A 26,321-nucleotide genomic window follows, 5' to 3' on the forward strand; every position below is an offset into this window, starting at 1 on the left:
GATGACACCAAAAACACAGTGTTTTTTACATTTCACGTCAAAATAATTTCCAAACATTCAAGTAAACTTAACTAAGTTGTGTCGCAAAATGACATACCTTGAAAGGTAGGTATTTCCATTTAGACCACACGTATGGATATATATCATGCTGACTATACGTTAGCCTGCAATGTGCTACAGTGAACTCCTTCATAATAAAAAAATGTCCCCATGGCTAGTAGTTGGTAATATACAAACCAACAAGTAGTCGTTTGCATTACCAACACAACCAAAATAATGGTACACAAAGCTACAAAAAAAAACATAAATAAATAAACAAGCATGACAAGGCAGCCAGCCATAGTGAATAATAAAAACAAGATAGAAGCATCCTGTTCCATCATAAAAACCACACACAACCATGGAATAGTATGTAGAGGTGGGGGGAGGGGGGGAAAGGAAACAAAAAATAAAAATATCACAGACAACCATCCTGTTTATTACAAGTCTAACATCCACGGTAATGAAAATTTATCAACGACAAGAGAAGGCCATATTTAGCTGCAAGAACTGCTATCACACCCATCGAGCCCCGAACAGGTTCGCAAACGGCGCAGCAACACCGCATTGTAGCTGTTTCTGTGTCAGCCAGCCAATAATGTGGTCGTCATCGGGCTGGCACATCATCACCTCCCGGTAATCTGCGTTGTCCATCAGTGTTGACGCAAAATGGAATAGCGGTGTACCGAGAAGGGAGGAAATGGCCCTAAGCCGTTGCATGCATTCCGAAATTGTGTACTGTGATTCGTTACCAATGAGGTGCCTGACAATGACTTGCTGATTTTGAGTCTGAACCACGTTTGTCAAATTGTTTATCCTTTCTGCTATAATTGATGCACCACTTGTTGCCTTCTTCGACTTTGCACAACTTGTTAATGAAGTCTGTTTCCTTTTCATCGCAGTTTCGACTAGTTCCATTGAAGAATTTTGATCCACGTCGGTTGCACATGCGGGGATCGGATCAACAAATGGCCGCAATCCTATACTGTCAACTGAATCCAATGAAATAGTTGCAGGTTCAGCTACTGTCTCTCCTGAGGTCCAATGGTTCTTACTCGTAGCAGAAGTCCCTGTGAAGACTGTCTCCATCAACTTGCGATGTTCCAAAGTTTTTTTCCTAAACTTTGCACACACCTTGTTTGTCTGAAAAATAAAAATTGTAAATAAAAACTATTACTACATGCAATATGAGGAAATTTTACTACCAACAATCACAAATATAAATGGTAATCAAAAAATATGAAACAAAACAAACATGCGGAAATATAAATTTACTTACCGATTCCATCTTATCCCACCACGCATCAGACGCCTGAAACAAACCAGTTTCGCTGTCAAATACAATCCTTGAGATTCCTTTGCTGGAAACCATCAACTTCCTCCAAGCATTCCATTCTTTTTTCAGACTCATATATTTATTCTTCAACTGTTTCAGCCCATGTTTTTTTCCAGTTTTTTTTTCAAATTTCTTTGCCAACGACTTGTACCTAGTTTGCCTTAGGACTAGGAATGGGTGATTCCCTTTGGTAATCTCATCGGCAATCAGCTGCAAGAAAATCCGAGTTGACTCACTATCCCAGGATGCCTTGTGGTTGAACTGCTTTTTTGTTTCTTCAACACTACTAGACTTCTCTATTGCAATGCCTTTGTTTTTCGAAGGGGTACGAGGGGAAGTACGCATGGAAGCCATTTGGACTGACCAAAAATATATGCAAAGTAATTTACGAGCCAACATGATCACAATCACAAAATTGCATGGGAATTACTAATATATAACAATTGCACAGTAATTAAAAATAATTGGTTGCTACATTCACAATGTATAACCATTGCACAGTAATTAAAATAAGAATAGCAACACATAACATTCATGCAGAATGAGTGATCATAGGAATACAAACACTTGTTAAATAATTTTGTTGCACTAAAGTAGTCATTAACGTCATAATTTTGTTTCACTAAAGTAGTCATTAACGTCTCCCCCTAACTATTTTACAAACCAAAGGTGATGTTCAAGTGATTACAGTTAACATCATTACAACAATCATGCACTCCAAGTGCAACGTTTGATTACATACACAACAACAAAATGACAATGACAATTCACAACACAGAGACAATGGTTTTAAGGAGATGCAACGAGTGTTGAATGTGTATAAAATCATCCCGCAAGTGCATGACAATGTCATTTGTGGAGGACGCATAGTCCGTGCTCTATCTCCTTGGTTCTTCGCACCAACCAATCCAACTGACACAGGGCTGACGAGTGAAAATGACGAAGTTATCAGTCAATTTGTTTGGAATTAAATGCAATTATGACCGTTATTGAATTGGGCATTCACCACAGGACGGCGACAAGCAAAGTATGGATGCCCTGCATTTTTGTTCGACCTGGATATTTTCACAACACAATGACGGTAACCACAGGCACACATCCGACGTGGCCATGCAGTGGAAGTAGCAGTTGAGGTAAAAAAAGCCATTCGTATGTTTTCTGACCGTGTAAATGACAACTACAACAAATATTGTTAACATGTAGGTGCGACATAATTCATAGTTAAGGAATTCTTTCTGTAGAAAATGACAAATGTCCCCATTTGCTTCTAAAAACTTGGGGCTTTACAAAAGGAAAAAATTTGACAAGTACAACTAACTAGACAAATACTAAACCAGAAGCGTGCAAATAATTGTAGTGCAATTCATATTATTTATGTGTAGGGTTCAAATATTGTAACAAATGAAACGAAATATCTGTTTTAATAGTCTGTTTCATAAAAACCAATCTTAATTAAAAACCAATTTTAATAGTCTGTTGTAATAGTTTGTTTAAAAAATTATAACAAATGAAACTAAATAGTCTGTTTTATTGTACTGCAATTCATAATGTATTACTGATCTAATAGATTCAGCATTTACCCGTAATAGTCTGCTTTAATACCTGAGTGAAGAACCAATTATCTTAATCAAAACCTGATGAACATTAGAATGACATCAAGCTGAAAGTGAACGATAGATTCAAATTAGTATTAAAAAAATTGTCAATGTCATATTTTTTAGCCTTATTTCATAAAAACCAATCTTAATTCCCGTAAAAAAAATCAGATTGTAACACATAATTTGTACCGACACAAATTGATATATTGGTTCCACCAAATTTTATGATCACAGAACATGCAGTTGAAGTAGAAAGAGTTTGAAATCTATAATCGTAGGAGGTAAATGAATCACTATTTCCCTGTGAAATGGAGAGGATCCAAATCCCCACAAGAATAAAGCTTCCAACTTCAACAACAACCAGGAAAAAAAAAAAAAAAAGAGGTATGTATCTCTCAACTCATCACGTTTCAGATAATTTTGTAGACTAAAATTCAGTCTATAAACAGAAAATCATGTTTGATCTTTGACAAAATTTGAAATTCAGTCAATAATTTTGGACATGTAAAGAATGGAAACAATGGAAAAAACAAGACATGTACTGGGATAATGTTTCATCTTCACAAAATCTAGTCTCCACAAACAGGACATGTACAGAATGGCAATAAAAAAAAAATGACAAAATTTCCCATCAATCAGCATGTACCGGAGTGTAGAATCAAAGGGTTCGAGCAAAAAAATGGAACAGACCACGGATCTTGTAATTTTAGAGATCAAATTTCTAACCAAAAACAAAACACGTGTTCCACCAGAATTTATGGAACATCCAAATCATACCGTGGTTTTCTCAGATGCTAAATAAAGAAATAACATCCACACAACAATAATTTCAATTTTTAATGAATACCCCAACAGATCGGGTTGCAAGAGATCAAATCGACCCAAAATGAAAACAAAATCTGTGTACCTAACGATCGGTGGTGGCGAGGACGCAATGGTTGCAGTGTCGCCACCGACGTGCACTCCGGTGGGCTTGGGCTATGGACAGCTTCAGTTGCTGTTCTTCTTGCCGATGGTAGTCTTCAATTTTCGCCTCCTTCTTATAGAGCAAAAAGCCCTAGGTGAGGGAAAGTGTGTGGTTTGGTTTGGTGTTGCTGTACACAAATGGAATGGCAAGGGGGTAATTTGGTAATTTACACACAGCCTGAACCCACAGCCATCCACGTGACTCTATTTTGTCTCTTGTGGCTAATTTAGCCTATTTCGGATGGATGTGGCTAATTTAGCCCAAGTTTGTATTGCCAAATGAGCACTAAAGAATTTTGGTACAGTTTAGTGTTTATTTTTTGTGTGTAAAACGACCCATCACCTTTTAAGATATATTGTTTTATTAAATAAAGGTTCTTAGAATAATGGTTAAAGCTCAAAATTTTGTTATTTCTCTGGGATAAAAATGAAGCCTCATGTGTTTTTTTTCTTCTATACTTGTATTGAATGAAATGAATAAAAGGCATGTGTGCTAGAATTTTCTAGATAAAATCAATTCTAATTGCCAAAATCAATACCAAACAGTCACTCCATTGCCCCAGCAACCAACTAGACAAAACAGAAAATAACTCAAATCCAAATAAGAGTTTGTTGGGATTGGGCCTGAGCTAGGTAGGGCTTCATATCCCAGAAACTACAAGCCACACAATTTGATCATACAAATGGATTAAGAATAGGCTTGGGTGGTGTGACTGGTGTCCCCTGTTTGGGGATGGCAATATTCTAAAATCGATGTCATTTAAAAACATAAGCTAGATTAAATGGTTTTTTTCAGTAATGTTATAAACACTAGAACATTTTTCACATAACCATGTCAACACTACATTCTGTGCTATTTTTCCAAAAAAATAAATAAATTATGTATTGGTATTGTTTTTGGGTTTGTTTTCTTAGCAAGCACATAATCTTTTCATTGCAAATTTTGTACTATGTTGAGTGTGTGTGTGTGTGTGTGTGTGTGTGTGTGTGTGTGTTTTGCTAACTTCATAATCTTAATAATTGTAGGGTTAATTACACTTTACAGCCTTCAACTAATATAACCTCATTGTTTCTTTCCTTTCGCTTAAAAACTACCTACCTTGGCCACCATCTCACCTCACCACATTTCTAGCACCACCTATACTTGAAGAAAAAATATACTCATATGTAGCAGCTAAGACCACCCATCTACACCAATGACATCCTAACCAACTTAAAAACACTACTGATGTGAAAATCAAATATTGTATTGTCTTCAAAAGGTAATGAGACACTCCTACACTCCGAACTTATGATTTGCAGAAGCCAAATGGCATTTTTCTGTAGTTATATATACCCACTCTAATATCAACCAATCAGACAACTAATCCGTAGTGATGAATTTAGTGACCTTGGGCAGCTCTTTATCCGTCAATAATAACGAGCCCAATTACCCTCAAGATCACATTTTATCATTGAGTTGTTCGTTACTAAGTCTTGAAAACAAGGTTCTTGCAGAAGGCAAATCCTCCACGAAGGTTCAATCACACAAACATGATTATGGATTTTATAGGGGAAATAGAGTGAGATATGCATACAAAAGTGAGTAGCATGATCAACAATGAAGGTTGGAATTGGCCTAGAATGCTTAATGGTTAATCAAACTCCTACAAACGTGATACCTGACTGCAGCAAAGAGGATCATCTAAGATGGACACCTAACTCTTATGGTATTTTCTCTATAAGATCAGCTTGGCAAGTTGTTAGATCACATCATCAGGTGATAAACTGGTATGGTATAAGATTGTATGGTTTCCCTTAAATGTTTCCAAATGGTCTTTTATTTGCTGGTTGGCCATTCTTGGTAGACTGTCCACCCCTGACAGAGTTAGAAAATGGGGACTTACTCAAAAAATGATTAGTTTGCTTTGCAATTATGATAATGAAAATCATGAACATATATTTTTCCAATGTAGATATGCAAGCAGCCTTTAGAGGGATGTTTTATGTTTGAATAGAGTGTCAATTCAGAACATGGATATGCATCAGCTAGTTTCCTGGGTAGTGCGGAATAGGAAGGGCAAGAATTTTCGACACAAGTTGTTCAAGCTTTCCCTTTGTACTGTTGTCCATTATATATTGCAAGAGAGAAATTCTGGATTGTTCCAGACCAAAGCAAATCGTGTGGTAGATCTTCTGAGAAACCAAGTAGAGGACATTAGATGGAGAGTCACTTCTTGGAATAACATTGAGAATAACCATACCTCTTGGATTATTATTTGCTCTTGGGATTTCTCCGCGAGAATCCTTCACGGATATACTTCCCGAGAATCCTTCATGGATATACTTCCTTTTGTTGTATTTGTTAGCTTGGGGTATGCCCTAGCTTATTGTTGCTGATTGGGTTTTGTGTTTTATAAAATTCTCACATTTAACAAAAAATAATAATAGAGGAAGAGAAAAAAGGTAGAGAGGAAGAGGCTATTTTAGGAATCTTACAGTGTCTTATTGATCATGTGGTGATTTTAGTTCAAGGATATCAAATGGTCCTAAGTAATAGTTGAAGGGGTAAAATGTAATTAACCCATAATTGTATTAATAGTCGGTCCAACCTCTCTTGTATTATGTTTATAAATTTTTATTTGATTTGTTTTTCCTCAAAACTAGTCATTTAACTTCACCTCTTACAAGTTTACAGCTACTGGATTGCTTTTCATTGCCTAGTAAGGTTTTTATCTGATCGGGCTGTACAAGTAAGGTGAGTTTTGAGTCAATCGAGTGGCCAATGGAATGGCGGAGGTCTATATAAACTAACTTATTACTAACATTCCACCATGTCAATTTTTTTTTTTAAAAATCATCTGCATCTACTACAATACAGTTGATTTTAATTTTTAGCCCAACATTATATCAGTCTCTGTATGCAACCTCTTAGATCAACCAGCTGATTATCACATAGGGCAATTTCAAATCATTCTATTTATTTACAACTTTAATAAATAATTGTGATTACAGATTTCAATTAAATATAATATTTTAAAAAAATTCTGTTAAAATCATGATTTAGTCAACAAAACAGCCACGTCAACAATCATGATTTCCCCAAATCATTCCATGTTCAAAAAACAGATTAATTAAATAAATTGTAATTAAATTAAAATAATAATGAAAAATCAAATATGTAATACAAATTAAAGCAAAATCAATCGCTACTCCACAAAATTGATAGACGAAAGTTAGGTCACTTACAGTTACAGGGTGTTCACTCGCCCATTCTCTCTCTCTCTCTCTCTGAGCGTACGTTCCTCGCGCGCTTCCTTCTCTCTCCCTCCCTCTGAATTATTTTAGGTATTGCATTGAAGCTGATTTCTTTTCTGTGAATTTGCGAAGGGAAGAAGAGCTTGTAATAAGATGATTTGAACCGTACACGATCGGGTGTGTCGGGTTTGGTTTGGTGTTTGGGTGATAAATTTTTTTAAAAAAATTTTGGGAGACTTTAGAATATTTTTTTGGTTTATTTGATTGTATATTTTGAAAATAATTTTGGAATATGAGAATTTGGGATGATTTGATATGAGTAATGTTAGGTATTATGAAAAAAAAATATCATATGAGTAATGATTTGATATGATTTGTTGTAGTTGAGTAGATATGTGTGAAAGAAAAAGTGATTGAGGATGAGAGAAGAACAGAGAAAAAATAATTAATTGATGTATATGAGAGAGAAAGTGATTTTTAATTTTTTTTTTCTTCTAAAATCATTAAACCAAACAAAATTTTAAAAAAATTTCTCAAAAATTACTCTCTCAAAAGCAAACCAAACAAGGCCGACATGAAATATATAACTCAAATAGGTTTTGGGATGGCTGCTGTGCGGGTGTACAACAGTCATTGTTGTGTAGTCAAATGGGTCTATTTTAGGACTCATTTCAATAACTCGAACAGTTCATATTTTAGAATACATCAAATAAAATATATCTGTAAAAAATTAAGTTAATCAGATATTGTTTACCCACTCATCCACTCACATTTACCCTTTTATATACTCACATTTGTATATATTTTCACATTTACCCTTTTATATACTCACATTTATATATTTTTTAAAATGTGAGTGGATAAATGAGTAAATGATATCCGATTAATTTAATTTTTTGCTTATGTATTTTAAAATGTGAACGGTTCGGATTATCGAAATAAGTCCATTTGGCTGCACAATAATAACTGCTATGCTGTGCACTCCGCACAGCCACCTTAAATCCACACAGATAATACGAATATTAAATAAGTTGGGTTAATATTAAATCTGTATAATATGAAATTGACACAAATAATTTGTATGATAAAAGCTTAATTATATATTTTAGGGTGAAACATAATAAATTTCAAGTTGTGTGCACCAATTAATCCCGCATCTTTTCTTGTGAACTGAAAAGTCCTTAAACAAAGATGGTGGCATTTTTGTCCTCATCCATGCACCTATTTGAAGTTCACAACAGGGCAAATGTGGATTTTAAGTGATGGTGAAATTACAAATGTGGACATGGAGCGCAATATAGGGTTTTTTCAATTTGCCCTCATTTTGGAAAGAATCTTTTGGTATTTGTAAGGATTAGGTTGTGTTTTTATCAAAAACACTTTTTAGAAAATTTTACTTTCTTATTTTTCTTATTTTTTTGTTTTTATTGATTTTTTTTAATATTTTAAATAATTTTTTTTTACTTTTTAGACATATTTAATATAAATATGCTTAAAAAGTAAAAAATTTGTTAAAAAAACTTTTTAAGAATTCACTAAATATCAAAAATACAAAAAAAATATGAGAATTCAATACATTTTTTATATTTTTTTTGTATTTATTAAAATTTTAAAATATTTTTTCATAATATTTTTACTTTTTAAATACATCTAAATAAAATACATCTAAAAAGATAAAAAAAAATATTTACAATTTTAAAAATATTCGCTAAAAACAAAAAAAAAAAAAAAAAAAAAAATCGAAAAAAGCTAAGTTTTCAAAAAATTTAAGCCAAAAAACTAAAACTAAAGACGCTGATTGGAATTCAAAATTCCCGCATTACACCGTTTCCATGTTAGTGTAATGAAACCATAGATGTGTTGAGGGAATTCAGGATTAGGGTTTTCCCCAAATTCCACATCTACGCTATCATCTTGGAATCCTAATCGGAGTAATCCACACCGCGACGGCCGCCGTTTGTTCCCCAACCCATCGTTGACAGTCTACTGTACGTCAACGAGATTGTCACTTCGTCTTTTCCGGGTAGGGTATTTACACAGCCATTGGTAGTGTTTCCGGTGGTGTACGACGACACCGGCATTTACTGATTTGTCTGCAATGACAATGGGACGCAAAGGTGCGTAATGTTATACCCGTCAATTTTTTGTGTGGTAATCCAATGTTTATGGTTTTGGGTATTTTGTGCTCAGATTCGGTGTTGGTTTTGGGGGTATTACGGGTTTCTTGTATGGTTTACGTTGTTGGATTTGGGTAATTTTGCACAGTTCAACAAAAGTATGAAGTTGTATCAATTATCGGTCCGATGTGTCGGTGTTTGGAATATTAGGATACATGCACTGTTTGGTTTTGGGAATGTCCTATTTTTTTTTACATTAGTAATTGACCTGTGGTTGTTGGTGTTGACATGAATTTCACAGTCTGCTATTAGATTTTGGAAATTGTATGTATGCAAAACACGTAAATATTTTGAATTTGTGATAGTAGTCGGTCGGTGGTGTTATTGGGATTGGTTGTGTAGGTAGTGTTGGTTAATGGGTTTCAATGTTGGTGTGTTTAGAAGAACGTATAATGGGACAGAAGCCCTGTTTTTGGGGGCAAACATCCCCTGTTTTTTACATCAGGAAATGACATTTGGTGGTTGAGGCCAACATTGATTTCCCGCAGAGGGCACTGATTATACATCACGATGATGGGTTTGCGTTTGTGTTATACCTTTACATATGCAAATATTGGTTGAATGGGCCTGATATTTTAATACCTCACTTGCGATCGATAACGTGTTATGTTATATTATCATAAATTGTCACAGATATGTCTCTTATTCAACAGGCTTGGGCATGTAAATTTTTGGTCCTCCATTTTGGTGTATTTTATTTTAGTTTGCTTTCAACGTCACAAACTTGCATCATTTATTTTATCTGTACCTGTTTTTGATTGTAACGTTCAATATATATGTGATGAAAGTTGCGAAATTATGATTCGTTAGATACCCAGAAACGGATGATTGGACTCACAGTTGTCATGACCCCATGTTTGCTAAAACATGCGATGTGAGCAGATGCCCTGTTTTTTTGCATTAAATTTTTGACGTCAGGGATATGAATCGATTGGCCATGTGGATAAACAGTAATGCTTGTTGTGAGTGTGCGTTAAAGTGTCACATTCACAAATATTGGTTTAAACGTATAGCTCTTGTATTACGTAATGTGGCAGTGATGAATTGTGATCGTGACATTGTGTTTACTGAAATGTTGGCCATTAGTGCCAAGTTAAACGGTAAACGTAGAAAAACAAATAGGGTGTTACATGATTTTGGTCGACTCATCCGATGGAAAACACTGGCTGACATGTTAGTATTTTGTTGCATCACACCATGAAACTTGTTGCCATTTGTGTCAATTTGTTGTTTTTTTTTCTTTGTTGGTGTGACATTAATTGATTATGCATTGTCCATTTCATTCCAATTGATTTCAAATCACTATTATCATGTTTATTTTTGTTAATGTTCACACTGTTTTTGTGACGATGTTATGCCGTTCCAATCTAATGAACATTTCATAATATTTGTTTCAGGTAACGCTCTGCAGCGGATCCCCCACAAAGTGTCTGCTGTTAGTTTAGTGACGCATAATTTTGTTGGTTCATATTTTTTTGGTGGTTAATATATAATGTTGTTTTGTCAACATTGTCATGAACACTGTTACGTGGACATTGCATAGATATCATTGAATGGGAAATGTTAAATTGCACACCACACTTGTTAATTACCAAACTACGTCCAAGCGGGGAATGAACCGGATGTTGGTAACCGATCATGTAAAAGTGTCACGTCGTATTATTGAAACGTTATTTACATTCCACGAATGTTTGTTCATGTTATTCCCCATACTGAAATTGTGTTATTCGCTTATAATTTCTGATGAACGTTGGGCAGTTGGGCAGTTCAACAAAAATACACCAAACACATACTGTGGACGGGTAAAAAAAAATAGTTGTACAATAATGCCATCTAATTAACACCTTACAGTAAACACATCCAAAAAAATGGTTACCACGTTACAAGAAAAACAGCATCAGCAATCGCAAATCAACCCACCGTTGATCACTCTACCAAAAACGTACACAAATGGAAATGTAAAACATTACCCTCTATATCATTACACACACATCAGCAAAAAGAATCACACCAAATCCCACCAAAGTGTAAATATGTAAACTCTACACATGCTAAATCAAAGAAAAATATTCCTTGCCAATTAAATAGGACCAAATGGTTCATAAGAAAAAATGCAGGACCAAATGGATCAACATTTCTCAATTTGGGATTTCCTAGTAATTTTTCTTATATTTTAATATTATTTTTATTAAAGAGTATCATGATATTTTTTAATCTCTTACATAATTACATCTAATTTATTAACAAATATGTAACATGTGATTTTAAATTTAATATAAGATTTGTTTTTACTTTTATTTTTTTATCTATTATTTGAGTTAATCTAGTAAAAAATATAATTGATGTCCTAGGTAAACAACTCAAGGGGGGTGAATTGGGTTTCTAAATAAATTGCTAAATTAAAAATATTAACCCAATATATAAACAAATAAATTTGTGCAACAATATAAAATAAAGTAATGAAATAAAATGAGTAAAGGGAAAAGAAAGCAAACTCGACGATTTATAGTGGTTCGGCATGTTGGGTCTACGTCCACTCTCCAAGTATCATTCTCTGAAATTTCTCCACTATTTTTTAAATAGTAATTACACTACTAGCTTCACGGGGTGCTAGTGAACTTTTACAACAAGTAATCAAACCCAATCACTCCGACTACTGTTGACCCCGGTGCCTAATTACACATAATCAAGTGATTTTATCCAAAAAATCACTCACAAAAATAACCCCACTAGTTTTGAATCCGGTACCTAGTCTCACCTAACTCAAGTGATTTTATCCCAAAACCTTTCTCTTTTACAAGAATAATAAGAAGGGTGTGAAAACCTTTTTACAATTTTTGTTCAAATTCTCAACAAATTTTTTCACTGAAAATACAACTCAATGAAGCACAATACAACATTTGAGAATATTTCAATATATTTTTCTCTTCTTCACTTCATATCATTTTCTCTAAGAAAAATACTCTATATATAGCAGAAAATCTATCCATTGGAAGAGGGGAGACGCTCCTCACGATTCACAAGGAGATGGCTAACGCTAAACGTTGCACACTACTTCAGCTTTTTCTTCTTCAGAAATGGTAGGCGACGTTTGAATTATAGATCATCGGTTGCTTTCGATGAAAAGATGCACGGTGAATTACTATTTGCACATTAACTCTAACATTAAAATTCAAAAGCCAAATAGTGACGTTACTATTTGCATAATAATTTTTCTATTAAAATATTTGAATACACAATAGAATCTATTTAAATAACATTTACATTAGATCACAAAATATATACCCCTTTTATAATCTTTGTTCTTGTTGTAGAGATTTTGAATACACTCTAATGAAGATAACCTACCACCACGTAGGAGTATCAAATTTATCAAATAATGAATACCAACTGATTTTATCAAAACTTGAACAATAAAATTTACTATTTAAGCACAGTAACTTGCACAACATGTACAGTAATTTGCACAGTAAAAATATATGATGCACCTGAAATCTATTTTCATATTTTGTGTCAAATGATTGTAAAATATGTATATTAAAAAAATCAAAATTTATCCAATAATATTTTAAATATCATCAAAATTAACATGATTAACAATTTTCCTCTTTTTATGATGGCAATATATACATGAATTTGACACAAAATTTCACATGAATAATTGCAACAAAAAATATTCAACATCATAATACGTGCATTTATTTTCATTATATTTTCACAGTAATATGATTTATATATGAATTTTTGACAAAGAATCTATTACAAATGGGAGAAAATATCATTCAAATAAATGTTTATATTATGATTGTTGAATATTTTGATTGTGCACTTATTCATGTGAAAAATTGCTTGTATTATGATTGTTAAATATTTTGTATCAAATTCATGCATGTATTGCCATCATAAAAAAGAGAGAGATTGTTAATCATATTGTTTGATTTTGATGATGTCTAAAATACTTTAAGATTATTATAATTTTGTTGTATACCTTTTTTTACAATCTTTTGACACAAAATATGAAAATAAATTTTATCATGTATATTGCACTAGATTAAATCTTAATTGAATTTGATGTGCATTTAAAAATATATGCATGATAGATGTTCTATGCATATTGCAGGTTTGACAAATAGTTTATAAATTATATTATATTACTATTCAAAAGTTTGAATGCATGGGGAGAAAGTTTCATATTGTAGTATTTATTCATAAATTATATTATATATTTTAATCAAAAACCCATGCGGTGGTAGGTTTTTGTTTGATTCATATGGACAAGCTGCGAAATTGAAAAAAGAAAAAGCTTGCTGAGCAGCAATCATGAACTTGTCTTCCTGGAGCATCATAAAGTTAGAAAAAGAGAGGAGTGTCTGGCATGAAAGTGATCCGAAGAGGAGTGTCTCTGATATTTTGAGATTGAAACATTCGAGGAAGCACTCTAAGTGGGAGTTTTTATATATGCATAAATAAATAAATGCTGGCATTTTTATTATAGAATGAGAAAATATTTCTAAATTACATGTGAGTTCTGAGAAGGTTTTACAGATTTTTTGCGTTTAACTTCTCTCAATAGCTTTTCATGGATCTCTCTATTTTTGACTTTTGAGAGTCTTGGCATTATAATGGTTGCATAATATTGCACTGCATTTTCCAACTGAGAATTTTTACTATTTAGATTTCTCTTTGCCTAACGAGTTTTAACAAGTTGTTTTAAATAGATCACCCCTTCTTTTAATCACTGATTCTCTTGGATTCTTGCTTATATTCGTCGAACATTGGAAACTATAGTCATCGTCTGTGTATTAAGAACCATAGTGTTATTAATAGCCTCGGTATCATTACGATTACCAAATACATTAGGACTCTCAATTACTAGAATAGTGTGCGAATGCATTATAGATAACCTTTCATTTGCTTGAATCTCAAGCACCTCATTCAAGTCAGAACCATTGATGGCCAAGGTAAGAAATGACACGATGACACAGATTGTAATCAAATCTTTTTGCTAAGCACACTTGAAGAATTCATATCTCTGCGAGTCATCTATGTCACTTTTTATACACACTACAACTACAATAATCGATGCATATCTGCTCAATCTCTTATTTGTCAACATCTTTGGAGTTGCAGCATGATTTCTTTTTCCCTTGCGAATCTCGACATTGATCACGGGGCGAAATAACAATTTATTAATATTTCTTTTGTCAAATCAGATTATTTGTTCTTCTGTGTTTATATGATTTTCATTTTAGGCACTGAAAATTTTCATTCTCTATAAAAACTTGTATATCAATCTTTTATTTTGATGATGTCAAATAGGGAGAAGAAATATGATTTATCTATGAATTTTTGACAAAAAAATCTGTTACAAAGGAGAGAAAATATCATGCAAATAAATTCCTATATTATAATTATTGAATATTTTCATGGTGCATTTATTCATATGAAAAATTGCTTGTATTATGGTTGTTAAATATTTTGTGTCAAATTCATGAATGTATTGCCATCATTAGAAATGGGGATACTGTTAACCATGTTGTTAGATTTTGATGATGTCTAAAATACTTTAAGATTATTATAATTTTTTTGTATAACTTTTTCTACAATCTTCTGGCACAAAATATGAAAACAAATTTTATCATGTATATTGCACCAGATTAAATCTTAATTGATTTTGATGTGCATTTGAAAATATATGCATGATGGATATTCTATGCATGTTGCAGGTTTCACATGAAAAATAGTTTATAAATTATATATATATATATATATAAAATATAATATATTACTATTTAAAAGCAACCATACACACCCCCTCATTATGGTAATTTCCTGTATAAGTTCTGATATTACTGTTAGTGGTAAACTCTGATACCTTTGTTGAGAGTGGGAGAGGCGTGTAAACCACTTGATGTGATTTACAAAGAGACACAATATTTAACGTGGTTCGATCTCACTGCCTACGTCCATGAGAGAGTAACCATTTTCATTATATAATAGAAATTACAAAGAGATTACAATGGAGAAAGACCCTCTCTCACTCAACTCCCATTGAACTCCCCCTCTCACATTGAAGGAGCTCTCCTCTCTGTCACAGAGGGTCAATCTTTCATTTAGCTCTCTGAACAGAGCAACTCTCTGTAACTCTCAAACTCACTTAGAATCCAATCTCACTGACTGTAGGTGGCTTTGTATCTCCCATACTTGGCGATTACATTTTCTCCCACTCTATCTACAACATTTTTATAACCTCTCTATTTATAGACTCTGCTCAGGTATGAACACGAGTTGGACAATTCCAATTTCTCCACTGCTTCGTAGTGAAGCTTTTGACCATGGAGGTTTCAAGGAAGCTACCTCTTCATTCTTCAATTTTCTTGGTTCTTCTACTCTTCTTAGAATTCAAATTGAATTCCTCTTCTTCAATCTAGAATTCTCTAGAAGCTTCTTCTTCAAATTGAAATTGAGTTTAATTTTATTGTAAAAAATTGTCATCATAAAAAAGGGAAAGATTGTTAATCATGTTGTTTAATTTTGATTATGTTTAAAATATTATTTGATAAATTTTGATTTTTTAATATACATATTTTTCAATCATTTGATACAAAATAAGAAAATAGATTTCGATTGCATCATATATTTTTATTGTGCAAATTACTGTGCATGTTTGAATTTCGTGGAAGTTATTGTGCTTAAATAGTAAATTTTACTATTAAATCAATTGGTTACTATTCATTATTTGAAAATTTTGATACACCCACGTGGTGGTGAATTGTCTTCATTAGTGTGTATCCAAAATCTCTATAATAGCTACAAAGATTATAAAAGGGGTATATTTTCTCAAATATAATATAAATGTTATTTAAAGAGATTTTACTATGTATTCAAATATTTTAATAGAGAAATCACTGTGCATTCAAATATTTTAATAGAAAAGTTATTATGCAAATAATATCACTATTTGGCTTTTGATGACGTTAGAGTTTCTGTACAAATAGTAATTCATTGCGCACCTTTTGAAAAATTAGTCGATTACTGTGCAAACATTATTTTTCAAAATTCAAATGCAAATGTTGAAAGAGAAACGGTTGCTTGGCGTGTATTTTCTTCGTGTGCACGGTCTGCTAAGTCAAAAAGAGGAGTGGGGGTTCTATTTCCACATGATTCGTGCAAGTCTGAAGATGAACGTCTCTTCTCCCTTAACAGATAGTGTTTTGGGTATAGATAGAAGTATTTTGGTGGGAGAAAAATATGAAGTGAAGAAGAGAAGAAAACGAAAAATCTATGATATTTATTTGTTCTCAAAATATTATTGTGCTTCATTGAGTTGTATTTTCTGTGAGAAAATTTGGAGAAAATTTCATATTTACCCCTATACTTTGCCTCGATTTTCAATTACACCCCAAGACTTTGAATAATTTCAATTTTACCTCCAAAGTTTTTGAAATCGTATCAATTTTGTCTCTATCGTCAAATCTGAAATGAAAAAAAGTTTAAAAAAATACATTTTGTGTAACGCCCTCAAAATAATAACATTAAACCCATCAAATAAGACATTCATTGACATATGAAATAGCCACATTCTTCTATTCATCAGAGTTTCATTACAAAAGTATTACATGTTAACAACAAAAGCAAAATGCCCTACGGGCTTACAGCTTTCCAAGTTAACACTTGGTTACAACAAAAGAGTACTGACTCATTTACACATTAAGCCCTTGGCTTGAATTTACATGTAATATATCAAAAATAAAACGACAAAAGTATGTCCGCCTCTAGCCTCCCAAGCTATGTCCTTGGAGGTGGCATGCTACTTGTACCTGAAAATGATATTCCCATATAGGGTGAGCCACAGCCCAGTAGAAATACACTAAACCAACCATGAACAATGACTAAAAGATTAGCAATTGATAGATGGCCAACACTGATACATCCACATAAATCACATTTTATGTCATCCGACTTATGAGTCCAAGTTACTTTTCATTTTCCCTTTTTTTCAACAGATATGTATAAAACTATATCCCACATTCACAGATAAGCATATAAGCTATATCCACATTCCCAACAGATATGTATAACAACAATATCCCACATTCACAGATAAGCATATAAGCTGTATCCACACTTCACAACAGATATGTATAACAACAATATCCCACATTCACAGATAAGCATATGAGCTCTATCTTCACTTCTCTAGACAAGCATATGAGCTGTATCTACGGAGTTCATCCCCTATCTTCTCCCAACACTATCCGGTTTAGAGGTACATCCCCTATCTTCCCCTAAACCGCAGAGTACATCCCCCATCTCCTTCTCTACACATAACGTATACAAACACATTGGTTCTATATACAATCACTCAATACATACAGTTAATGTATTCTATCAACCGTCAAATTCCATGACACATTCCATTGATTAGTTTTCGTTTGCCTAATCATCATGCATTTTCTACAACAATCACGACTATCCTCCACCGATAGCCCAAAGCAGTTATCTTTATACAGAAAATAAATGCACAATGGATATTCAATCAACATTTCATTTCGGTGAGTGACAAATAATTCAACTACACCCTTTAACCCCATGCATTCCCAATCTCAACAATTCCATTTCATTTCCTCATTTCTCACAATTAATTATCCCAATTAATTAGATAACGTAATTAGGTCATTTTCCATAATTACCATTTCAACCCTTAGGTCCCATTTTCATCAATGATTCAACATTAATTCCATTTCTCTATACCAAACATGCATCTAGGTTTATTATAAAAAAAAAACCCCAACCTTTGCAAAATAACACAAAAGCCCCAAATCTTCACAAGATTACCAAACAAACCCCAACGTCTCAAAATTCCAAAATTTAAAGACAAAATCCATAGAGAGGAGTAGGATATCCCTACCTCAAATCCAAAGCCCCAAGGGAGAAGATGACAAAACCCAACGTGCTCCAAATCCCGAAATTTTCAAATTAAAATGTAGCCCTCGACGATCAACAACTTTTTTGTAAAGGCCAAAGATGAGCAAATCACTCCTACTAGATCAAAACCTAGAGAGAAGGTAGAGTTCTAGAGTGAGAGGCTCAACAATGGTGTTTTTGGAAAAGTAGGAGAGAGAAGAGAAAGTGAAAAAGTGATTTGAAAAGTCAAAACACGGAACTTAAGTCCAGTCGCCCCGCTCGAGCGTCAAACACCCCGCTCGAGCGTCACTCACAGACTCCCGCTCGAGCGTCAACAATCCCGCTTGAGCGGCGGATACACACTCCCAGAGCTTTTACAGAACCAGGTCTCTGCTCGAGCTTCCAACTCCCTGCTCGAGCGCCACTCACACAACCCCGCTCGAGCGGCCAACTCCACGCTCGAGCGTCCAACCCTGCACAGGAAATACTGGATGGGTGCAATTCCCGCTCGAGTGCCAGAACCCCCGCTCGAGCGGACAGGTCAAAATCTGGGCAACTAGTTTTGGTTTCTAAACTCAACCAACCTGTAACAAACCTGCCCAACACATCCTATAACTCAAATATGAAGTAAAAAGGATGCAAACAAGATAATAATCAACTACCAACATCCACGGACACATGTCCGGATCACTGTACAACAAGGGTAAATCCGGGATCGCTATATTTTGACCCTAAATTTCAAAAGAAAGATGCAGACCCACCTTCTCCTATCACCCAACCACCACCACTAACCACCACTACTAACCATCACTTCAAGCCCTTCTATCTCTTTCGTTGTAACTCCATTTCACCTCATTTTTACATCGTTGGATTTACCTCACGGCCTAGTTTTCGTATTACCTCTAACATGTCTCATTCTTTTTCTTTTTTCATGCTGTAGGAGCTCCAAAAGTTGAAAAAAGAAAATAAAACTTTTCTTCCCATTTTTGACTTTTGTTCATGCTATCTTTCGGACTTTATATCTTTCTCGATTCTTGACGGTTTTACTTCATTCTTTTGTCATTCTTTTTACTTCACTTTCTACTTCATCTTACACTACCTTGCTTTCTCACTTTTTTTTGTATAATGGGCGGTTTTGGTATGTCGAAAGTTGTCCAAAAACTAACTTCAAAAATTCTGAAACATTCATCTTTTGTTTATTTCTTCTCATTCTTTTACATTCTTTTTCTTCTTCTTCGTCATCTTCTTCACTTATAACATGATTTGGAGCATGGTTCTAAGTGGTAACGGAGCTGGTGATGGTGGTGGTGGTGGTCCGATGATAGCGGCAAAGCTCATGGTAATGGTGGTCGTGGAACTTGATGGTAGTGGAAATAAAGCTTGGTTGTAAAGGATGTGGGTTTGGTGTTGAAAGGTAGCGGTGGTGGTGATGGTAATGCTTGTGATGGCGGTAATTGAGTTCAGTAGCGGTGATGTTGATGAAAGTGATGAAGTTGATGAAGTTAATGCTTATCTCATCTATATATATATATATATATATATATCATGTAATCTTTTCTTCACTTTCATCACCTTCACTTATATGTATCTGTGTATATGTATTTGTGTTTGTGGTATCAAGTGAAGTGGATGCTTTTGGTTGATGATGATCACTGTGGTGAGCATGTGTTGGGATTTTGTGCAATTAATCAAGTAGGTTTTGTTTGATTTAGCAAATAGATGTGTTTGTTGTTGATATTTATGGTCTATGCAACATAATTTATTTATAGATGACTAGGATTTGGAAGAAATATTAGTTTGTTCAGTTTACCAATTAAGTTTCTATTTTTTGTGTTTTTGTATTTTTCTCATTTAAGGAGGTGATTTTGCTCTAATGATAGTGGTTGTGTGTAAAGTGTGGGTTTTTGTTCATTTTAGTATGAGGGTGAGTGTGTTTGCGACAATGGTGTTGTGGGGGTTGTGATGGTTGTGGTGGTGTGAGTAGTTGGAGAGTGTGTCGGAGAGGGTGAATTTAGTTAGGAGAGGGTGAGTTTGCATCTTTTTTTTTTTAAATTTGGGGCCAAAATATAATTTTTTTTAACTTGTTCTGTTTCAGATTTGATGGCAGGAGCAAAATTGATACGATTTCAAAAACTTTGAGGGTAAAATTGAAATTATTCAAAATCTGGGGATATAATTGAAAATTGAGACAAAATATAGGGGTAAAAATGAAATTTTCTTAAAAATTTGAGCAAAAATTGTAAAAGGGTTTTCACACCCTTCTTATCATACTTGTAAAAGTGAGTTTTTATGAGTGCTTTTTTGGGGATAAAATCACTTAGGTTAGGTGTGACTAGGCACCAGATTCAAAACTAGTTGGATTGTTTCTGTGATTGGTTTTTGGGATAAAATCACTTGGTTAGGTGTGACTTGGCACCTGATTCTAAGCTAGTCGGAGTAATTGGCTTTGGTCACTTCTTGTAAAGGTTCACTAGCACTCATGAAACTAGTAGTGTATATTACTATTTGGAGAATAGTGAAAAAATTCTCGAGGCGGATACCTAGGGAGTGGAAGTAGGCTTGGGTTAAGCTGAACCACTATAAATCGCTAAGTTTGCTTTCTTTTCCCTTTTGCTCATTTTATTTCATTACTCTATTTTATATTGTTGCACAAATTTATTTGTTTATATATTGGGTTAATATTTTTAATTTAGCATGAGGGGGGATGTTGGAATTCAAACTCAATTTGAGTTCATGGAAGGGGCTGTTGAAGAATTTCAAAAGAGAAGAAGAAACTAGAAGCCATTGGAGAGTTGGAGCTTCATCACTATGCGAATGAAGGCTGCAAAGTTCAAGTTGAAGAAGAGAGTCTGGAATGAAGAAGAAGCTTCTGGAGGGAGGAGTTCAATTTGTTTTTGGTTTGTTGTTGTTTGTAATTTATTATGTTTAGATTGTGTGTTTAGATTATTAGAATCAGACTATAAATAGATAGGTTGTTGTCGCATTGCCCAGGGGGTACTCGAGCGCGCTAAACAGTTCGGACCCTCGATTTCTTTGATCTAGTCTCACGAGTGCAATGTGAAACATAGATGAGAGTCCAGATTCATCAACTTTTATAGAAAATCCATTTTATTACAAATTCGTTGTCAGAAATGGACTACATCACCAGATCTCAAAATCGCCACCTAATCTTTTAGAAAAACTAGGAAACTCATGACTCGTGCCAAAGCCACTGTTCGTCATAACCAAAGATGTCTTAGTTCGGAACCTTAGGTATGAGGGGGAAAGGTCATTAATTGAGCACCTCCCCTAACCTGATGAAAAGATCGGCCTCTACTAAACCATGATATGAGTTTTATTGACTTTATATGTTCATATTTCAATTATATAATAAATGCTAAAATTATTATGTGAAGCAATCAAGTATAGACTGCACCACTCATTTTGGAATGTTATGATCTCGTGCATTTTTGAAAAAGGATTTTTGAAAATGTGCAACTCAGAAGAAATCGAGCTCACAAGCATGAAATCAATATTATTCCAAATTAAGCAACACAACCTCCATCCACTGACAATCATAGAGTTATATCAATTAAACAAGTAGCTGCATGGTAAGATGCTAGACATAATAAAAAAAAAAAAAACACACACACACACACATACACACACAGGCGAGATGCTAAAGCATAAACACTTACCTTGTATTTTCTGACGTCCCGTAGAAGACTGCAAAAGAAAGTTAGAAAAATATGCATGATTTTATATGTAATATCCTAATGCAATACATACACAAGAATGCGACTAGAGATTCGGCTACTAATACATGACATGTGAATCATCTCAAAGGCATGAGATAGCGCATATAATCACATAATGATTGATTAAATCCACATATGCAAACGAGTCGATTCTAAATGCATGAAATATGGATGCAAAGCATGGATATGATATATATATATATATATATATGATGTTGGGTAATGGAAAGTGAGTAAATAAAAGAGATAGAATGAAAAGGAAATTGAAAGACATACATAGTAAGGGATAGAAAAAATAGGGGTTGGAAATTATTACAACACCAAATAAAAGAAAAGGGGTTGGGCATTATTATAACATCAAATAAAAGAAACAAGGATGAACGGTGGGAATTATTACAACATTAATTAAAAGAAATGGGGTTGGAAGGTGGGAATTATTACAACATCAAACAAAAGTAATGGGGTTGGAAATTATTACAACAAGCCAAATCTAATGAATCGTACAACCAATTATTTTCATCATCTAAAGATAGGTGGCTCAGCCAATCATTTCTAACAAGCTAAATCAAATAATTAAAAGTAAGAAAGAAAATTCAAGGAAATAAGCAAACTACATCAGGTGGTTCAGCCATCCATCTCTAACAAGCTAAATCACATATTTAAAGACAAGAGAAATAGAAATAAAATAAATGAGAAAATTATAAAAACTCACATTTGGAGGAAATGATGAATTTTCTGATTACCAAACTTTCTTCCTTACACCCTCACAATTATGGAGTATACTTTGAAATCTCAGCAAGAAATTTTAAATTTAAGCTTTAATGGAATTTTGGTGGTATATATCTATCACAACCCAAACCTGGTACCCAGAGGTTCGGCGTTGTGACGAGGTAATAACAGAGGTCATAACAAAATAATAATACAGTGGAGTAAAATAAAAGGGTACCCAAATTTGTATTCTTAAAAACACATATATACATGGGAGCTTCTATTCATTTACACTGCCAGAGCTGAAATATGACTAAAAAGTGCCTTGTGCCTACTCTGCACACCAGTCCTGACATGTCACCTAAAAGTGGTTAACAACTATAAGCACATGATAGAGTGAAAAATATTATACCAAGAGCATAAGGGTATAAAAGTCACCATGGATAATGGGCTAAACAGAGATTAGTTTGGTAACATAAATAATTTTAAATAACAGAAACAAAATGCAGAAATCATATAATGATAACCACGGTATAGAACAGAGCAAAACAGATGTATAGACTTAAGAGGTGGTTCGTATGAACTCTAGAGGTGGCTCCCACGACAGTGTAGCACTTAGTTTCGCACAAAATCTTTGCTCCACACCAGAAATCAAAGAGTCAGTAGATCCATGATAACAGAGGGTCACTTCAAGTGACAACACAACAGAACAGAACAGAGGGCCACATAAAGTGACAATTCAGAGGGCCGATGGATATTAAAGTCCCCCAAGGCATGTGATTGTTAGAGGGCCAATGATTATTTAAATCCCCCAAGGTATGGGACCTCCGTGGTGGTACTTATAAAATAATTGTTAAAAACACATTTAATAACTAGTTATATCCATAGGTTTTCCTTTTTAAGCAAGTAGGGTTTATTTAACAAATAATAAACTTTAAAAACTAACATACATTGCAAAACATAATTTAAATAAATAATTTATGGTAGCTCAAAATATAATAAAACTCACCTTAATATTGATTTCTAATTTTCTTCACCACTCACTGGCTCACCTTCATCTCGTATATGGATTTGTTTTGTGTTTCTTCGTGATTTCCTTCAGCATGAACTCACCTATTTATAGGTAATTTGGATGCAAGAATTGAGCTCCAATAGTGCCGTATTTGACACCTCAATCTTACGAGGCAACTTTATCAATTATCAAAACTAAGGCAAGCTTATCAAACACAAATGGCTGGCAAGCTAATCAATACAAAGGGCAAAGTTTGTGCCTATTTATTTTATGGCCCAAATATGAAACTAGTTGCATTACTATCTTTTGATAAGACACAATGTCCCTTAATTTTAAATTAAATTGCTTTTTAGCACATTAAATATTCTTTTCCAACTGTCCATTTACCTATTTCATATAATATGATAATTAATTTAGCTTCAGGTATTTCAAAACTGGAGTCTCGTATAATTTTCGTAAAAGGTATTATTTGGGATGTTACAATCTTCCTTTCTTTTAAAATTTCGTCCTTGAAAATTGATTTATAGGACCGTCTTTTTGTTTCTGCTGCACATTATGATAGAATTATTTCCTACTAACTTTTTTTTCTTTTGTATTTCCTTTAGATTTTTTTCTTCTTTTCTTTTTGTCTTTTCTTCCATGTTCCACTGCTGAGCCATCAGACGCCCCTCTTTTCTTCTTTTTCTTCTTCTTCTTCTTCTTCTTCTTCTCTTTCTTTTTCCTCTATCGAGTGTTATGTCTGGCTCTCGTAATTTCAACAACTATGTGCCTGACAATACTCAAGACTTCAATTTTCTCCCACTGCCCTCTCATTTTGTCTTCTTTGTCTTTGTCGTCCTCTTCATTCTCTTCTTAAAGAGAGCCTACAAGGAAATGACAGAGTGAAAATTTGCCTCATTCTGCTAAATTCTATCAAATTCAGTCCATTCTAGTTCCAATTTTCTTTTGATATGGTGTTCTCTCATCCTCTTACCCTTTTCCCTGACCTCAGCCAAACTACGATAGAGATAACTGACTCTGGCTCTTCTGAGCCTCCTCAGGGTATTACTACCCCTATTTTCAACTTTCCCGCAATGTCAGTCGAACAACTAGTAGTAACACAGTTTGACATCAACGTCAACTCCTGCACACTAAAATCATATATGGAGATCGTGACTACAGTATCCAATCTGTCGCATCGGTTGCAGCGCCAAACAAATGAGGTGCAACGACTGTTTGCACAAATTTCCCTCATGGTTCTCAAAGCCTCCTCGGAATGCCTCAACGATTGTTTGCGCAAATTTTTCGCACCAATTTCATTCCGAGGAGGCCTTGAGAACTATTTCCTTCGAAAGCCTTGCGAATGTTGAGGCATGGTTCTCAAGGCCTCCCCAGAATGAAACTTGAGGTAAAGTAATCGGCATTAGAGTCATGTAGCAAAACTGTTTGCAAGTGCAGCTAGTCTATAATCTTCGTCTCCAAGCTGCTGCTGGGATGTGAGAAATTTCCTTCATGTTTTGTTTTTGTATTTTTGAATTTTTTTTCTTGCTTTTCTTCTTTCTTTTTCTGTATATATATATATTTTTTTTGTAAAATCTTGGTCGGGGTTTAATCCCTAAGATTTTATAAAAAAGTTTGGTTTTGCAAATCTAAATGGCATGAATGGCACAACATTCGAGTATGGAAAACATTTTGCTTGAATTTTGAAACTGAGAATGGTTAAAATTGAATGAGTTCTGAATTGGATATTGAACCCACAATTGACCAAAACACAAAATATAATTCAAAGCAAAAACAACCTAAATGCAAGCCTTGATCCAAGTAATCATAATTGGGGGCTAGGCCACAATAGTTAGAATCACAGACTTGATTGGCTTCTGACATGATCGCTGGCACGGTTAGATAGACCGCGAGCGCGAACAACTGAGAACTCGAGGGCGCAGTTCAAACTACCACGAGCATAAACCACTAAAAACTCGCAGGCACGATTCAGACTACAACGGGAGTAACACATGTGAAGCCCCTGAGTTTTTGTAATTTCTTTCTAGACCCTTACTTTTGAATTATAAAGACCCTTGATTTCAATTTTAACTCTGCGTCGATAAATGCGCTCCAATAAAAACATTCACAAATCCTAATCAAAACCGGGAACTTAGGGATTATTCTCAAAGCCCTAATAATAATTAATTAACTCTCTAATTATAGATTAACTGTTCAAAACCTTAGGTTTTCGGTTCTTACTACAATTCGCCTTTTAATTTCAAACGAAGAAACTTTAACTAGATTGAATTCCCAACTTCTAATTCAATTAAATACTATTTAAATGAATATTTCAATTTATAAATTAAGCCTTTAGCCCTCACATTTTACTTGAGTCACAAATTGACCCCTATATATATATATATATACATACTTGCACAAATACTTTGTACACAAAACATCTACATACATGTATATATTAGTTTATACACTAGAAGAAATTTAAAAAAGAAAAAAAATTCTCTCAAATCACAAGAACGTGGCTAGCCAATTCTAGGATGCAGCATTTGGTATGCTTTTGCAAACATCAGAGCATGATTTGTGGAAAATTTTTTTTGATTAATGGGAAAAGTTTTTATTTTTTTT

The 26,321-nt window shown here is 34.0% G+C and overlaps 1 protein-coding gene and 1 long non-coding RNA gene across 3 annotated transcripts; one reads left to right on the forward strand and one right to left on the reverse strand.

The window, feature by feature from the left end:
• Positions 1-308: 308 nt before the first annotated feature.
• Positions 309-7,463, reverse strand: LOC114309090 (L10-interacting MYB domain-containing protein). Of its 2 annotated transcripts, XM_082916425.1 has the most exons (4): positions 7,168-7,375; positions 3,881-4,067; positions 1,319-1,734; positions 309-1,182 (listed from the first exon to the last, which is right to left on the reverse strand). In XM_082916425.1, exons 3-4 carry the CDS (start codon positions 1,727-1,729, stop codon positions 556-558), a joined length of 1,038 nt encoding a protein of 345 aa, XP_082772551.1. In that variant the 5' UTR covers positions 1,730-1,734; positions 3,881-4,067; positions 7,168-7,375; the 3' UTR covers positions 309-555. The 2 variants fall into 2 exon arrangements, with proteins under 2 accessions (XP_082772551.1, XP_028110590.2); XM_028254789.2 differs by lacking the exon at positions 3,881-4,067 and having other exon boundaries at positions 7,168-7,463.
• A 1,509-nt stretch (positions 7,464-8,972) lies between these two features.
• Positions 8,973-11,041, forward strand: LOC145819767 (uncharacterized). The gene is made up of 2 exons (XR_014360539.1): positions 8,973-9,293; positions 10,751-11,041. It is a non-coding gene; the product is annotated as an uncharacterized LOC145819767 (long non-coding RNA).
• Positions 11,042-26,321: the final 15,280 nt, after the last annotated feature.

This window comes from Camellia sinensis, chromosome 2, assembly GCF_055761805.1.
Source record: "Camellia sinensis isolate YWXY chromosome 2, ASM5576180v1, whole genome shotgun sequence".
Classification (NCBI taxonomy): Eukaryota; Viridiplantae; Streptophyta; class Magnoliopsida; order Ericales; family Theaceae; genus Camellia; species Camellia sinensis.

Coding starts and splice junctions, on each gene's coding strand:
- LOC114309090 (XM_028254789.2), bottom strand. CDS start 1,729: ATGGCTTCCATGCGTACTTCCCCTCGTACCCCTTCGAAAAACAAAGGC. Junction 1,183..1,318: donor GGTGGGATAAGATGGAATCG/GTAAGTAAATTT, acceptor TTTATTTTTCAG/ACAAACAAGGTGTGTGCAAA.